The sequence below is a fragment of the Oncorhynchus clarkii genome, chromosome 10, assembly GCF_045791955.1.
Source record: "Oncorhynchus clarkii lewisi isolate Uvic-CL-2024 chromosome 10, UVic_Ocla_1.0, whole genome shotgun sequence".
NCBI lineage: Eukaryota > Metazoa > Chordata > Actinopteri > Salmoniformes > Salmonidae > Oncorhynchus > Oncorhynchus clarkii.
Window position 1 is genome coordinate 38101359 of NC_092156.1, and position 18300 is coordinate 38119658.

An 18300-nucleotide genomic window follows, 5' to 3' on the forward strand; every position below is an offset into this window, starting at 1 on the left:
TGAATAGTTATGCACGCTCAAGTTTTCAGTTGTTTTTTTGTCTTATTTCTTGTTTGTTTCACAATAAAAAATATTTTGCTTCTTTTAAGTGGCAGGCATGTTGTGTAAATCAAATGATACAAACCCCCCAAAAATACATGTTAATTCCAGGTTTTAAGGCAACAAAATAGGAAAAATGCCCAGGGGGTGAATACTTTCACAAGCCACTGTAGGTATATTAGGATGAGCTATCGAGAATAAAGTATATACATACGCACATACAAGCAACAGTATATAAACAGAATATGAAGTGACCAGCATTCAATGACTCTATATACATGGGGCATTAGTATCAAGGTGCAGGGCAGAGTCCTGGGCAGGTAGCCAACTACTGTAGGGATAGCTGTTCAACAGTCTGATGGCCTGGAGATGGCCTTGACAAAGTGTATACTGGGTTGGCTTTGTTTTGGCAAAGTTTTCTATCACTGTAGTCAGCCCAATTTGTATCATCTGTCCCCTTATAGAGGATTCACTATAGCTACCCATTGCCACCTCAGCAGAAAATAGATGTTTGTAGTAGCTGCTGCCCTAATACTGTAGAAATGGTTTTAATGTCCATCAATTACACTGCAATGACAAAAACCTGCTGTGTGTGAAAGCTGCCAGGCGCTGTGCTCTTCTCTTGCAGTCAGTCTACAAAGCCTGGTTATGCTCAGAATACTTCAACGCCACCCAGAGCCAGTGTCAACACAGGATTCCCTGCAAGCAATATTGTCTGGAGGTCCAGACCATGTGCCCCTTTGTGTTACCAGACAATGACGACTTGGTCTACGGAGGACTATCCAGTTTCATCTGTACAGGTACAGTATGATTGGTGCCTTGAGTGACATTTAGTCGTTATTGTTGTTACCATTTTTCTCTCAAGCTCATGTATTTGCACAGAAACTGTGGGTCGATTCCACACCAGGAAGGCCTGAAAATATTTTGGATATCTCAGATTGTTTTATAACTAGCTCCTTGTTCTATCTGTGCCTGTAGTTGACAGTAGCTGCCATTACCTCAACAATGGAAAATCTGTTTTCCGGATCCTTTTGAGGCTCACTGCAATCTTCCTCTGTTCTTCAGAAATGCAATGAATCAAAATAAGACCACTCCTGGTCACTCTGACAGAGTCCACTTTTCCCAGCGCATACTAACCATTTTCGACACCTCAAACAGGTCTCCCACATATGCATCCTTATTCAACAAACGCATCCCAACAAGAAGCGATTCATACACATATCCTCCACTACAATTTTAGAAAATGTACATTTTGTTCCAGGTTTCAATTCTACTGTTGTCCATTCTGAACATTCGTCTACACAAACTGTGCTTGATTCGAACTCATCATCCACTTCCGCCATCTTTCCCAAGCACACCCTACTATAGGCCTTTCTCTCGCATGAGGGGGGAGTCAAATTACGGAGGACTTTCTGGGACTACTCAAGAAAGATATTCACTAGTACCTGCAACCTGGTTCAGGTTATCAGTCAACCTACCAGGGTAGTTACAAACAGCACAGGAATGAAATCATTAACATGTACTGATCACATCTTTACTCATGCTTGAAAGTGGTATCCAGATGCAGTGACCACAATATAATAGCCATATCTAGGAAAACCAAAGTTCCAAAGCCTGGGCCTAATATAGTGTATAAGAGGTCATACAATACGTTTTGTAGTGATTCCTATGTTGTTCATGTAAAGAATATCTGTTGGTCTGTGGTGCAAACAGACGTTGCACTTGACAGATTTATGAAATTGCTCATCCCAGGATGCTCCCATTAAGAAAAAACTGTTAAATTCCCGTGGATTGATGAGGAATTGAAAAAATGGTATGGTTGAGAGGGATGAGGCAAACAAATGCCTAATAAATCTGGCTGCAAATTGAGAAATCATGTGACTAAACTGAATAAAAAGAATAAGAAACTAGAGTATCATACAAAGATAAATGACAAAGAATGATAGTAAAAAGCTTTGGAGCACCTTCAATGAAATTTGCGAAAACCGACTTCATTGCAAAACCGACTGATATTGCCAACTACTTTAATTATTTTTTCATTGGCAAGATTAGCAAACTTAGGTATGACATGCCAGCAACAAACACTGACACTACACATCCAAGTGTATCTGACCAAATTAAGAAAGACAAGAATTGTAATTTTGAATTCCGTAAAGTTGAGTATGGAAGAGGGGAAAACATTATTGATGTCTATCAACAATGACAAGCCACCGGAGTCTGACATCTTGGATGGAAAATGACTTAGGATAATAGCGGACGATATCGCCACTCCTATTTGCCATATCTTCAATTTAAGCCTACTAGAAATTGTGTGCCCTCAATTCTGGAGGGAAGTAAAAGTCATTCCGCTACCAAAGAATAGTAAAGCGCACTTTACTGGCTCAAATAGCAGACCAATCAGCCTGTTACCAACCCTTAGTAAAGTTTTGGAAAAAATAGTGTTTGACCAAGTACAATGCTATTTTACTGTAAACAAATTGACAACAGACTTTCAGCATGCTTATAGGGAAGGACATTCAAGAAGCACAGCACTTACACAAATGACTGATGATTGGCTGAGGGAAATTGATAATCAAAATATTTTGGGGGCTGTTTGTTTGACTTCAGTGCAGCTTTTGCGTTATCGATCATCGTCTGCTGCTGGAAAAACATATGTGTTATGGCTTTACACCCCCTGCTATATTGTAAATAAAGAGTTACCTGTCTAACAGTACACAGAGGGTGTTCTTTAATGGAAGCCTCTCCAACATAATCCAGGTAGTGATGGTTGCTGATAATGGGCCTCCGTATGCCAATGTAGATATTCCATGAAAAATCAGCCGTTTCCTGCTACAATAGTCATTTATAACATTAACAATGTCTACACTGTATTTCTGATCAACTTGATGTTATTTTAATGAACAAAACATGTGCTTTTTGTTCAAAAACAAGGACATTTCTAAATGACCCCAAACTTTTGAACGGTAGTGTATAAAATCAAATCAAAGTATTTGTCATGTGCGCCGAATACAACAGACCTTACAGTGAAATGCTTACTTACAGGCTCTAACCAATAGTGCAAAAAAGGTATTAGGTGAACAACAGGTAAGTAAAGAAATCAAACAACCGTAAAAAGACAGTGAAAAACAGCAGTAGCGAGGCTATATACAGACACTGGTTAGTCAGGCTGATTGAGGTAGTATGTACATGTCGATATGGTTAAAGTATGGGTAATGTCTTAAAAAATATTGTTTTCCAAACAAAAAATAAGCAAAATCTTTTTGAGATATTCATATTAATATTTTTACTGTTTAATAAATTAATGTGAAAAATTGTATTACAGAATCTAGACCGAGTCCATATTTTAGAAAACAAGATGTTTTCTGTATGATGTACGGGTCGTAGTACAGTGCCTTCAGAAAGTATTCACAGACCTTACATTTTTCTACATTTTGTTGTTATACAGCCAGAATTGTAAAATGTAATAATCAAAAAATGTTGTCACTGGCTGCCACACAATAACCCATGTCGTCGAAGTGGAATTATGTTTTTCAAAATGTTTACTAATTAAAAAGCTGAAATGTCTTGAGTCGATAAGTATTCAACTCCTTTGTTATGGCAAGCCTATGCAAGTTCCAAAATACACATTTGCTTTACAAGTCACATAATAAGTTGCATGGACTCACTCTGTGTGCAGTAATAGTGTTTAACATTATTTTTGTATGGCTACCCCCCTCTCTGTACCCCACAAATACAATTATCTGTAAGGTCCCTTAGTCGGGCAGTGAATTTCAAATATCGATTCAACCACAAAGACCAGGGAGGTTTTCCAATGGCTCGCAAAAAAGGGCACCTATTGGTAGATGTTTTTTGAGTATAGTGAAGTTATTAATTACACTTTTGATGGTGTATTAATACGCCCAGTCCCTACAAAGATACAGATGTCCTTCCTAACTCAGTTGAAGGAGGAAGGAAACCGCTCAGGGATTTTACCATAAGACTAATGAGTTAAGGGCAGTGATAGTAGAACACTGAGAATGGATCAACAACATTGTAGTTACTCCACAAAACTAACCTAATTGACAGAGTGAAAAGAAGAAAATCCGTACAGAATAACAAATATTCCAAAACATGCATTCTGTTTGCAAAATGCACTAAAGTAAAACTGTAAAATATGTGGAAAATAAATTAACTTTTGGTCCTCAATACAAGGTGTTATGTTTGGGGCAAATCCAATTCAACACATTGCTGAGTACCACTCCTCATATTTTCCAGCAGAGTGGTGGCTGCATCATATTATGGGTATGCTTGCAATCATTAAGAACTTTTTCAGGATAGAAAAGAAATGGAATGGAGCTCAGCACATGCAAAATCCCAGAGGAAAACCTGGTTCAGTCTGCTTTCCACCAGACACTGGTATATGAATTTACCTTTCAGCAGGACAATAACGTAAAACACAAGTTGCTTACAAAGAAGGCAGTGAATGTTCCTGAGTGGCCATGTTACAGTTTTTACTTATATCTACATGAAAATCTATGGCAAGACATGAAAGGGGTTTTCTAGCAATGATCAAGAACGAATTTGACAGTGCTCGAATAATGGACAAATGTTGCACAATCCAAGTGTGGAAAGCTTTTAGCCAGAAAGACTTACTGCAGTAACTGTTGCTTCTACAAAGCATTGACTCAGGGGTGTGAATACTTATGTAAATGTCATATTTCTGTATTTCATTTTAAAAAAATGTGCAACAATTTCACTTTGTATTGTTTGTAGATTGGTAAAAAAAAAATGTTTAATTTAATCAGTTTTGAATTCAGGCTGTAAAACAAAAACATGTGGAATAAGTCAAGGAGTATGAATGCTTTCAGAAGGCACTGTATAGGTCTAGAAAGGGCCTATAATTGTATTTATTTATTTTATTTATTTCACCTTTATTTAACCAGGTAGGCTAGTTGAGAACAAGTTCTCATCTACAACTGCGACCTGGCCAAGATAAGGCATAGCAGTGTGAACAGACAACAACACAGAGTTACACATGGAGTAAACAATAAACAAGTCAATAACACAGTAAGTAAAAATGGGTGGGCTATTTACCGATGGACTATGTACAGCTGCAGCGATCGGTTAGCTGCTCAGATAGCAGATGTTTAAAGTTGGTGAGGGAGATAAAAGTCTCCAACTTCAGCGATTTTTGCAATTCGTACCAGTCACAGGCAGCAGAGAACTGGAAGGAAAGGCGGCCAAATGAGGTGTTGGCTTTAGGGATGATCAGTGAGATACACCTGCTGGAGCGCGTGCTACGGGTGGGTGTTGCCATCATGACCAGTGAACTGAGATAAGGTAGATAAGGCTTTACCTAGCATGGACTTGTAGATGACCTGGAGCCAGTGGGTCTGGCGACGAATATGTAGCGAGGACCAGCCGACTAGAGCATACAGGTCGCAGTGGTGGGTGGTATAAGGTGCTTTAGTAACAAAACGGATGGCACTGTGATAAACTGCATCCAGTTTGCAGAGTATTGGAAGCTATTTTGTAGATGACATCGCCAAAGTCGAGGATCGGTAGGATAGTCAGTTTTACTAGGGTAAGTTTGGCGGCTTGAGTGAAGGAGGCTTTGTTGTGGAATAGAAAGCCGACTCTAGATTAGATTTTTTGATTGGAGATGTTTGATATGAGTCTGGAAGGAGAGTTTACAGTCTAGCCAGACACCTAGGTACTTATAGATGTCCACATATTCTAGGTCGGAACCATCCAGGGTGGTGATGCTAGTCAGGCGTGTGGGTGCAGGCAGCGAACGGTTGAAAAGCATGCATTTGGTTTTACTAGCGTTTAAGAGCAGTTGGAGGCCACGGAAGGAGTGTTGTATGGCATTGAAGCTCGTTTGGAGGTTAGATAGCACAGTGTCCAAGGAAGGACCAGAAGTATACAGAAGGGTGTCGTCTGCGTAGAGGTGGATCAGGGAATCGCCCGCAGCAAGAGCAACATCATTGATATATACAGAGAAAAGAGTCGGCCCGAGAATTGAACCCTGTGGCACCCCCATAGAGACTGCCAGAGGACCGGACAACATGCCCTCCGATTTGACACACTGAACTCTGTCTGTAAAGTAGTTGGTGAACCAGGCAAGGCAGTCATTAGAAAAACAGAGGCTACTGAGTCTGCCGATAAGAAAATGGTGATTGACAGAGTCTAAAGCCTTGGCCAGGTCGATGAAGACGGCTGCACAGTACTGTCTTTTATCGATGGAGGTTATGATATCGTTTAGTACCTTGAGCGTGGCTGAGGTGCACCCGTGACCGGCTCGGAAACCAGATTGCACAGCGGAGAAGGTACGGTGGAGGGCCAGTTGGTCAGGATAACGTCTATGAGGGTGCCCTTGTTTACAGATTTAGGGTTGTACCTGGTGGGTTCCTTGATGATTTGTGTGAGATTGAGGGCATCTAGCTTAGATTGTAGGACTGCCGGGGTGTTAAGCATATCCCAGTTTAGGTCACCTAACAGAACAAACTCTGAAGCTAGATGGGGGGCGATCAATTCACAAATGGTGTCCAGGGCACAGCTGGGAGCTGAGGGGGGTTGGTAGCAGGCAGCAACAGTGAGAGACTTATTTCTGGAGAGAGTAATTTTTAAAATTAGTAGTTCGAACTGTTTGGGTATGGACCTGGAAAGTATGTCATTACTTTGCAGGCTATCTCTGCAGTAGACCACTTTCATGACCACTGTCATCACTTTCCAAAAAATGGTGATACAAATGTGAAGAGCAGGTCAAACATCATTCCTTCCAGTGACTTTTCTTTGTGAGAATTGCCAGAACATTCTGAGATACCAAAAATATTTTGGGGCTTTCCCGGGCTGGAATCGCCTGGTATCTTGTTTGTTGTCATCTGAAAAACTAATCTGGATCTGAATTGTGTTTCTTCTCTGTGTGTGATGCAGGGCTACTAGAAAACCATTTAACCAATGCAGACCCAGAGTGTTGTGATGTCAGATGGAGTGGCTGCGACCCCTCTGTGGGGGCGGCGTGCGCCCTGACACAGCTTCCAGGGTCGTCGTCATGGCAGCGGCGCAGCTCCCCGCCCGTGTCAGCTGCATCGCGGCTGTGCAGCAGCAGACTAAGACTGTGTGTTCTGGTCCTCATCCTGCTGCACACTGTCGTCTCCTTCTCCACTGTCCAGAGCAGTGGCGCTGTGGGCCTGGAGGCCATGGTACCCCTGCCCCTGGAGGAGAGCTCTGCCCGAGAGGAGTGACTGATTATGAACAAGAGTTTCTACTGTTCCCTGCCTCCAGTCTACAGAAACCCCTTCCTTCACAGTACCTGAGGAGTGAGGCGTTTATAACCCTCTCTCTCCATCCAGTCCCCTCCACAGGACATCAGCAATGAGGAGGTTATACACCGTTCCAGGGCAGGCTACAGGTCGGTATACCTCCTCACCCTCCACCACACCGGAGGAGTGGCGAAGCACGGGCCCTCCCCTACCTCGACACAGAGAGGTATGGAGGTGGATGAGGTTTCGAAACTGAGAACCAGACATGTCTCACATGTAAGGAGGACATGAAAGGGCATAGGGAAAGAGAGGCGGGTCTCCTATCATCCCAGGGTCCAGAGGAAGCGTCGATTTTATAACTGAAAGAGGTACTGTATGCTGTTTCTGAGAAGGTTTTGGGTACAAATGGCCTTTTTCAAGTTTTATCAGTACTCTATTTAATGAGTTGAGTGATGTTTTTGGGGATTTAAATATGACGTTGGGTCTTGAGTTTGTGAACTGCACAGTGGGGAAAAGTATGAGTTGCAGGCTCGTATGCTATTTTTTTTTATCTGGATGTGTGTGTGTGTGTGTGTGTGTGTGTGTGTGTGTGTGTGTGTGTGTGTGTGTGTGTGTGTGTGTGTGTGTGTGTGTGTGTGTGTGTGTGTGTGTGTGTGTGTGTGTGTGTGTGTGTGTGTGTGTGTGTGTGTGTGTGTGTGAATACAGTGAAGAAGTCAGCAATATAATGTATATGACCCAACACAAATCAGATGACCATTACATCTTCCAAGCTAACAGAATACGCACAACAAATACTTTGTTTGGCTCAGAGTAAATATTATTCTTATTCTCAGTACCACTACCCTCATTATCATACACCAAGTAGAATCAGTTCATGCAAGTATTGGATTACAGATCCTAATCAAAGGTAAACCATGTTGTTTTTGATAGATGTCAGAAGTACACTACTAATGCTGTGGAGGAACATGTGTTTATGCAAAGCTGATTGAAACGAGTTGAAACCCCCACTGGGTCTCTAATCGCTTACAGAAGGCACATGATTGTGCAATGGAAGACTGTCTGTATTATAACTACACCAATCATTTCTTACTCATAAAACAGACAATTTACCACGTATTACACATAACAAAGACCCAGAGTGATAATTGGAGCAGAATGTTATCATGGCTGAATGTTTAAGAAATGTTCAAGATGTGAATGCATCGTGTCATCAAAAAACTGAGGCATGTGTCTATGCCCTCAATGTCTTCTTGTGTGTTCATTACATTCATGGTGAAATACAGTGATTACAGTATTTGGAAAGAACCAAAACTTTATAAATATACTTCTAAGTATTAGAGATATAGAAAAAGATCCACCTTGATTTATTCATAGGCAATCTGTTGGGAAGCGGTTTTGTTATTTGTAAAGACAAGCTAGAGCATGATTATATAAATGGTTCTCATATGTTTCTGATTTCTTGGATTGAATACTTCTGACCTCTCTTTTCCTGGCATAATTTGTGTATTATTCTTACAAATAGTTGGTAAAATTTGGGCTTGTATTTGGGAAGCTGAAATAAAATAACTGTCTTCCAATGTGACAAATTGATTAACAAATAGGAATTGTGAATAGTTTTTTATCTTACAAAGTATTCCTTGGGTTCACCTCCCAAACATATACTATATGTGACCTTGGTCTACCAGAATACAGGCATATTGTTTATGTCCTAACAAAACTATCTTAACTATTTTACTATTGAAAAACTATATCATAGCACAGGTTTTTACAGAGTATTGTATACAGTATGTATATGAATTTAACTTGGATTTGAATATCTGAGCATTTTAGTAATATAAACAAATCAGAGATCTATGAGATGCATGAGATTCAGATTATTTATTTATCTAAAATAAAATATATTATAATATTGGTGGTTCGAGCCCTGATGGCTGATTGGTTGAAAGCCGTGGTATATCAGACTGTATACCACAATATGCCCCCAAAAATATTTGTACTGTTCTAATTACGTTGGTAACCAGTTTATAATAGCAATAAGGCAACTCTGGCGTTTGTGGTACATGGCCAATATACCACGGCTATATCCAGGCCCTAAGAACAGCCCTTAGCCAATATATATTGGCTATATACCACACCCCCTCGTGCCTTATTGCTTAATTATATCACTGTAGCCTTTAATGCCCACAATGAATTACTGCTCGTTTCTTTTGCTAAAAGTGCAATATTTTGTTTTTGACAGCCTGTGTTGTTTCATTTAATATCTAACGGACATTGTCAGCATGCTGATTATAAACTGGTTTAAGATGCCAAACACTCTAAAAGAGACAACCATGTTGATAACTGCAACTTGGGATTGGAAATCTTGCCTGCCTTATATGACTAACGTGTGTAACATTGTATGGTCTATCCATTTCCAAAAAGGTCACTTGTACCCTTCTCTCTCCTATGTCAGTCATCGCTGTTGCTTATCCGTTAGAATGTAAAGGATTGGTACCTCAATCAGAGAAGGGAAAAGGGGTATAAATCTACACTGGTGTCCTAAGCCTGTATGCTGTGAGGGGACTACTTCTTATGCCATTTTATACACTGTGCTTTAATGTTAAGAACTTTTTGCACTAGTTCTAATAACTTTTTTTTTTCCTGAGATTTGTTTTAAAACTGTGCTTACTAATTCCGTTCTAAAACAAATATTATCCCATATCTGTGTTTCTAGTTGTATATGTAAACTGTTTTCTGTTTCTATTGTATTTTGGGCGGAGCCGTGCCTGCTCACTGTTAAAGCTCATTAAAGTAATACAATCGTTCATTAACAGACTCTCTTTTTGTGAGGGGTTAAATAAATTATTTAGCTGTTTGTCATTTTACAATCCCGAATGTCTTTTCAGTTAGACACATTTAAAAATTAAGGTTAGCGCTACCCTTGTAACCATGCCTCGAAATATATCAGTTGGTAGGTCACATACAGTGGCTTATGAAAGTATTTACCCACCTGGGCATTTTTCCTATTTTGTTGGAATTAACCTTGAATTAAATTTGATTTTGGGGGGATTTTTGCCTACAATTTTGAAGATGCTAAATATTTAATATTTAATATTTTGAAGATGCTAAACAAACAAGAAGTAAGACAAAAAAAAACATTTTGCAGCAATACAGCTGCAAGACTCTTGGGGTATGTCTCTATAAGCTTGGCACATCTAGCCACTGGGACTTTTGCCCATTCTTCAAGGTAAAACTGCTCCAGCTCCTTCAAGTTGGATGGGTTCCGCTGGTGTACAGCAATCTTTAAGTCATAACACCGATTCTCAATTGGATTGAGGTCTGGGCTTTGACTAGGCCATTCCAAGACATTTAAATGTTTCCCCTTAAACCACTTGAGTGTTGCTTTAGCAGTATGCTTAGGGCCATTGTCCTGCTGGAAGGTGAACCCACATCCCAGTCTCAAATATCTGGAAGACTGACACAGGTTTCCCTCAAGAATTTCCCTGTATTTAGGGCCATCCATCATTCCTTCAATTCTGACCAGTTTCCCAGTCCCTGCCGATGAAAACATCCCCACAGCATGATGTTGCCACCATCATGCTTCACTGTGGGGATGTTGTTCTCGGGGTGATGGAGGTGTTGGGTTTGCGCCAGACATAGTGTTTTCCTTGATGGCCAAAAAGCTACATTTTAGTCTCATCTGACCAGAGTACCTTCTTCCATATGTTTGGGGAGTCTCCCACATGCCTTTTGGCGAACACCAAACATGTTTGCTTATTTTTTTCTTTAAGCAATGGCTTTTTTCTGTCCACTCTCCCATAAAGCCCAGCCCTGTGGAGTGTACGGTTTAAAGTGGTCCTATGGACAGATACTTCAATCTCTGCTGTGGAGCTTTGCAGCTCTTTCAGGGTTATCTTTGGTCTCTTTGTTGCCTCTCTGAATAATGCCCTCCTTGCCTGGTACGTGAGTTTTGGTGGGCTGCCCTCTCTTGGCAGGTTTGTTGTGGTGCCATATTCTTTCTATTTTTTAATAATGGATTTAATGGTGCTTCGTGGACTGTTCAAAGTTTCTGATATTTTTTTATAACCCAACCCTGATCTGTACTTCGCCACAACTTTGTCTCTGGCCTGTTTTGAGAGTTCCTTGGTCATCATGGTGCCCCTTGCTTAGTGGTGTTGCAGACTCTGGGGCCTTTCAGAACAGATCGTGTGACACTTAGATTGTACACAGGTGGACTTTATTTAACTAATTATGTGACTTGTGAAGGTAATTGTTTGCACCAGATCTTATTTAGTGGCTTCATAGCAAAAGGGGTGAATACATATGCATGCACCACTTTTCCGTTTTTTTTTTGTTTTTTTTAACAATTTATTTTTTACATTTCACTTCACCAATTTGGACTATTTTGTGTATGTCCGTTAAATGAAATCCAAATAAAAATCTATTTAAATTACAGCTTGTAATGCAACAAAATAGGAAAAACACCATGGGGGATGAATACTTTTACAAGGCACTGTAACAAGTCATAGAATCTGTGTTACTCTGTATCACCAGTAGGGAGAGCCATTGTTAAGTGAGAATTGATTGTGAGAGAAAGTATGCTGTGTATTTGTGAGAACTGTCTGCAGCACCATACTATTTCTGCATCAATATCAGTGAAAAGGTTTTATACTGATTACTGTGAAACAAAATTATTTAACTTCCTACTGACATCTGTTATATCATCAGAGACCCACATTCCTGGAACAACAACAAATAGACTCGAAATCACATTTAAAATGTGATGTGTATCAATATACAAGCTAACTGCCTAAGAAAACCAAATCTGATGTATGTGACCCATGTTCTTAACAAACCAACCTGTTTTAAAATTGATATTTTCATTTCACTTTCAAACACTGGAGTGAACAACCACATTAGCATGGTCAAGTGTTACATAAATGGTACACCTTTTGAATATTCCTGTCCTTGTGAATGATGCATAAGTAGTCTCCAACATTATTTGGTGATACTGTGTACAGTATATCCACTTTGGCAGCAGTTGTGTCTGATTGATTTTGCAATAATGTTCTATAATTGTTATATTTCTCTTCAAACAGTACAGTATGTGGGCCTGGTCTCTCCAATACATCTGTTCTGTTGACATCTGTCAGATGTTGAGAGAATTAATGGATCACAGCAAATGTTCACATCAGAAAGGGTCTCTGTGCTCTGTTGTATTGATGTTCAAATCTCATTCTCAACATTGGATCTAATAAAGTTACTCTAAAAGCATGATCCATTCCCAATGCTGGAAAGTGATGAAAGGCACATTTATATTAAGCTTGTTTTAATGCTCTTGGAACGGTGCTGCTGCTACAGAAAGTCCTCTCTAAAGTTAATACTTTCAAGAACAGACATGGCCCATGGATGATATAGGGGTACATCTGTGGGACAGCCCCCTTGGTTCTGGGACAGGGACAAAGGAGCCATGATTTAAAGTATGTTCCCCACTGTTTTACTTTGTCACATTACCTATGACCTTCCCAAATCAAATCAAACTTTATTTGTCACATGCGCCGAATACAACAAGTGTAGACCTTACCGTTAAATGCTTACTTACAAGCCCTTAGCCAACAGTGCAGTTCAAGAAGAGATAAGAAAAATATTGCTCAAATGAACTAAAGTAAAAAATAATTAAAAGCAACACAATAACAATAACGAGGCTATATACAGGGGGTACCAGTACCGAGTCAGTGTGCGGGGGTACAGGTCATGTCCACCCGCCGCTGTCATGTCTACAAATATGGATCACTATATAGAAACATGAAAACATCTTGGGCACATTGAATAGAAATAATATGCATCAGTGATGGCTTTGCTTGGATTTACATAGCACCACTGAATGTTAATGGGTGATAGACAAGGGTTGTCTGTGGGATTCTACGCTGGAATTAATGCTTTACTATTTTATGACAGTGATGGGCAATCCTTACCCTAAGGGGCCTTGGTGTCTGCATGCTCAAGAGGTTGCCTACGAATCCACAACAGATCTAGACTTGGAAAACCAGATGGAGTCACTTACTGCCTATTGTGCCGAAACAATGACAAAACAGAAATCAGCTAATCCTGAAGCTTTCCTGTGGTTTTCCAGGTTGGCCAACTATATATCTATGGCCACTGTTAATGTGTTGGTTAAATAAAGCCAACATATCATGTAACTTTATGCCCAGAGAGATTACATCAACTAGGAAGCATATTGGTCACAGTCAATGTTTTTCACCATTACTGCACATGAGAAGAGATTATTGTGGTTGACAGTCATTTTGCACACTGTCCTTTCCAGTGAGAGGCCAGAGGCGCTATGGCATTCAAATAGAAAGAGACTGGTCAGACGTCAAAAGGCTAATGTTACTGGGAGTATATGAGGTCGTTCATCAAATCCCTGAAACTAACAACAACTAAAAGAGATCTAGGTACTGTATTAAGGTATGCTGTAGGCCTTGACATTGTGTTTGCTTCTCACTAAGAAGTAATTAGATGGGTGAGGGGGTGGGGCTTCAGGGATACTACATTGATCTTTTTAGTGGGCATGAGGAAATTATTACAATCTAATGTTTAAAGAAAAATATATACAGTACCAGTCAAAACTTTGGACACATCTACTCAGTCAAGGGTTTTTCTTTATTTTTACTATTTTCTACAACGAAGAATAATAGTGAAGACATCAAAACTATGAAATAACACGTATGGAATCATGTAGTAACCAAAAAATTGTTAAACAAATTTAAATATATTTTAGATTCTTCATAGTAGCCACCCGTTGCCTTCATGACAGCTTTGCACACTCTTGCCATTCTATCAACCAGCTTCACCTGGAATGCTTTTCTAACAGTCTTGAAGGAGTTCCCACATATGCTGAGCACTTGTTGGCTGCATTTCCTTCACCCTGTGGTCCAACTCACCCCAAACTATCTCAATTAAGTTGAGTTCAGGTGATTGTGGCCAGGTCAGCTGATTCAGCACCCCATCACTCTTTTTCTTGGTCAGATAGCCCTTACACAGCATGGAGGTGTGTTGGGTCATTGAGCGCAAACCAGATGGGATGGCATATTGTTGCAGACTGCTGTGTTAGCCATGCTTGTTAAGTGTGCCTTGAATTCTAAATAAATCACAGACAGAGTCACCAGCAAAGCACCTCCACACCATCACACCTTCTCCTCCATGCTTCACGGTGGGAACCACACATGCGGAGATCATCTGTTCACCTAGTCTGCGTCTCGCAAAGACACGGTGGTTGGAACCAAAAATCTCCAATTTGGACTCATCAGACCAAAGGACAGATTTCCACCGGTCTAATGTCCATTGCTCGTGTTTCTTGGCCCAAGCAAGTCTCTTCTTCTGATTGGTGTCCTTCAGTAATGTTTTCTCTGCAGCAATTTGACCATGAAGGCCTGATTCACTCAGTCTCCTCTGAATAGTTGATGTGTCTGTTACTGGAACTCTGTGAAGCATTTATTTGGGCTGCAATTTCTGAGGTGCAGTTAACTCTAATGAACGTATCCTCTGCAGCAGAGGTAACTGGGTCTTCCTTTCATGAGAGCCAGTTTCATCATAGCGCTTGATGGTTTTTGCGATTGCACTTGAAGAAACTTTCACATTTCTTGACATTTTCTGGATTGACTGACCTTCATGTCTTAAAGTAATGATGGAGGGTCATTTCTCTTTGTTATTTTAGCTGTTCTATGGACTTTCTACCAAATAGGGCTATCATCTGTACACCACCCCTAACTTGTCACAACACAACTGATTAGCTCAAACACAAACTTTTAACAAGGCACACCTGTTAATTGAAATGCATTCCAGGTGACTACCTCATGAAGCTGGTTGAGAGAATGCCAAGAGTGTGCAAAGCTGTAATCAAGGCAAAGGGTGGCTACGTTGAAAAATCTCAAAAATGTAAAATATATTTTGATTTGTTTAACACTTTTTTGGTTACTACATGATTCCATATGTGTTATTTCTTAGTTGTGATGTCTTCACTATTATTCTATAATGTGGAAAATAGTAAAAAATAAAGAAAACCCCTTGAATGAGTGGGTGTGTCCAAACTTTTGTCTGGTACTGTATATATTAAAACCAAACACATTCCATGATATTTGAAGTCTCTCAGCCAACTGTGACAGATGCCTAGAAAGGAGTGAGCTGGGTAGCATACGCGCTCTCTCCCTATGCCAAGAGCTGACGGATCCTGCTGTTTCAAAGGGACCCTAACACTTTGAGGCTTACGCATAGCTCTGACATGGATGGGGCTCAGCGCTGGAAAGTGTTGGGAGTGAAAAACCAGTCCCAGTTCAATTCCCTTCACCTCCACAGGTCCACTGAGATACTCCTGTTGACCTAAATGTGTGATAGGCATAGTGTGTGTGTGTGTGTGTGTGTGTGTGTGTGTGTGTGTGTGTGAGATTCATTAGACATGTTCTAAATATAATATAATTATAGCCTAACAGCTTTGAACTTAATTTCAGAGTTGACTTGAAAGAGGGCAGGGTTGGTAAATCCAGTCAGATGATGATGAAACTTCACTGCATCTGTTTATATTAGGAAAAAATGTACACATATAACAGTGTTTAGAAGAGGCAATTAATAGGGAACCATCATTGCTTTCCATTGCCATTTTTACATAGATTATCGTCACTACAGTATGTCCAACTGTATCCCACATGAACATAAGCAGTGCCTGGTCATGGAACCAATAGGTAAGTATACCTCTATCCAATACGTACATACAGTACAGTAGATTAATAAGGTCATAGATCTAGTCATAGATCCTCATGGCTGTTCAAATTTATTTGACATATAAATCACACAAGTTTTTTACTTTTAAGAGGCAGGCTTGAAGGGATGGAAATATATTGCTCTACATATTTACTATTACGCCTTTTTTTAACACTGTAAAGAGGTCAGCTCCATGCTTTGAGAAGGCCTGGTATTTCTTCAGCTGTTGATATTGTAGTAATGTTGTGGGTATGATCAGTGAGTAGCAATGGGGCTGTGGGCATATGCCCAGAATAGAGATGTCAGCAATATAATTGACACTGCATGACTCCAAGGTTGTTGATACACCAGTAGTGTAACAGCATAAGATCCATAGTTTTTGTCCATATTTCTTAGGGGACCCTAATTAGTGGTGAATATGTGAAAGGTATAAAAGCGTCCCTTAGTCATGTTCAGATGAGAGCCTTTGTCCAGAAGGTCCATACTGTACCACAGGAGGTTGGTGGTACCTTCATTTTAGAGAACGGGCTCGTGGTAATGACTGGAGCACAATCATGGAATGGTTGTACATACATCAAATATATGGTTTCCTGGTGTTTGATGCCATTCCATTTGCCCCGTTCCAGACATTATTATGAGCCGTTCTCCCCTCAGCAGCCTCCACTGTGTAAGTAGTGAAACTTGTGATGATGATGCATGGCTAAGCATTCAGAATGTGTCTTTGAAATACATGTATTATGTGTGGTCTCAGGTAAGCCATAATCTGGACCTCTAACAGGTTGCATTATATTTAAGACATAGCTCTCTCTCTCTCTGTCTCTCTCTGCAGCATGTAAAAAGACACATGTAGGTTGTTTACATTTTCTAACGTATTGTGAAGTGGAATCTATGTGGAAAATACATTGCATTTAGAAAATGAATCAACGTAAACTGTTGTTTTGAAGGTGAAATTTCAACCACGGGGTTATGTCACCATGGCAACCATTTTTCAACATAGACAAACAAGCCTTGAATTTATACCTTTGAAACATCTTCAGATCTTCAACATTATATCCACTATCAGAAAAACACTATAGGCTGGGCAGCACCTCCGACTGGAGAGCTGATCTATCCACAACTATGCATATGGTCATCCAGGGTTTTAACTGGCATTGATATTTGTCACTACCAATGTGCTATTGTGAGAATGATTATTGACTGATCTCTTAACTTTTGCTATCAAAGTTATTCCAAATGGTAGGTTTAACAGAGCAAATTAAATGTAACCATACCACACTGAACAAACATCTAAATGCAACATGCAACAATTTCAAAGATTTCACTAAGTTACAGTTCATATAAGGAACTCAGTCATTTTAAATAAATAAATTAGGCCATGATCTATGGATTTCACATGACTGGGAATACAGATATACACCTCTTGGTCACAGATACCTTAAAAAAAGTAGTGATGTGGATCAGAAAACCGGTCAGTATCTGCTGTGAACACCATTTGCCTCATGCATCGCAACACATCTCCTTTAAATATCTCCTTTAAGCTGGCTTGCTTCTGAAGGTCCTTAGATGGGAGACCAGACGCTGCTGGAAGTGGTGTTGGAGGGCCAGTAGGAGGCACTCTTTCCTCAGATATAAAAAAAAAAAATAGCCCCAGGGCAGTGATTGGGGACACTGACCTAGGGTGCCGTCTTTCGGATGGGACGTTAAACGGGTGTCTTGACTCTCTGTGGTCACTAAAGATCCTATGGCACTTATTGGAAGAGTAGGGGTGTTAACCCTGGTGTCCTGGCTAAACTCCCAAGCTGTCCCTCATGCCATCATGGTCACCTAATCATCCCCAGCTTACAATTGGCTCATTCATCCCCCTCCTCTCCCCTGTAACTATTACCCAGGTTGTTGCTGTAAATGAGAATGTGTTCTCAGTCAATTTACCTGGTAAAATAAAAGTATTTGATCAGGCTGTTGATTGTGGCCTGAGGAATGTTGTCCCACTCCTCTTCAATGGCTGTTTGAAGTTGCTGGAAATTGGTGGGAACTGGAACATGCTGTCGTACATGTCAAGCCAGAACATCCCAAACACACTGAACAAAAATAAAAACTATATATAGTGCATTTGAAAAGTATTCAGACCCATTGACTTTTTCCACATTTTGTTACATTACAGCCTTATTCTAAATTGGATTAAATAAATAAACATTCTCATCAATCTACACACAATAACCCATAATGACAAAGCGAAAACGGGTTTTTATAATTTTTGGGACATTTATTAAAAATAAAAAAC

The 18300-nt window shown here is 40.1% G+C and overlaps 1 protein-coding gene across 1 annotated transcript in view; it reads left to right on the forward strand.

Moving 5' to 3' along the window:
• LOC139418429 (NALCN channel auxiliary factor 2-like) overlaps nt 1–7923 on the forward strand; it is a 58090-nt gene extending 50167 nt beyond the window's left edge. Inside the window, exons 2-3 of the mRNA XM_071167839.1 lie at nt 668–839; nt 6955–7923. Of these exons, the coding sequence (XP_071023940.1) occupies nt 668–839; nt 6955–7265 (483 nt within the window). The 3' untranslated portion in view covers nt 7266–7923. The remainder of the gene's footprint in view (nt 1–667; nt 840–6954) is intronic.
• Nucleotides 7924–18300: the final 10377 nt, after the last annotated feature.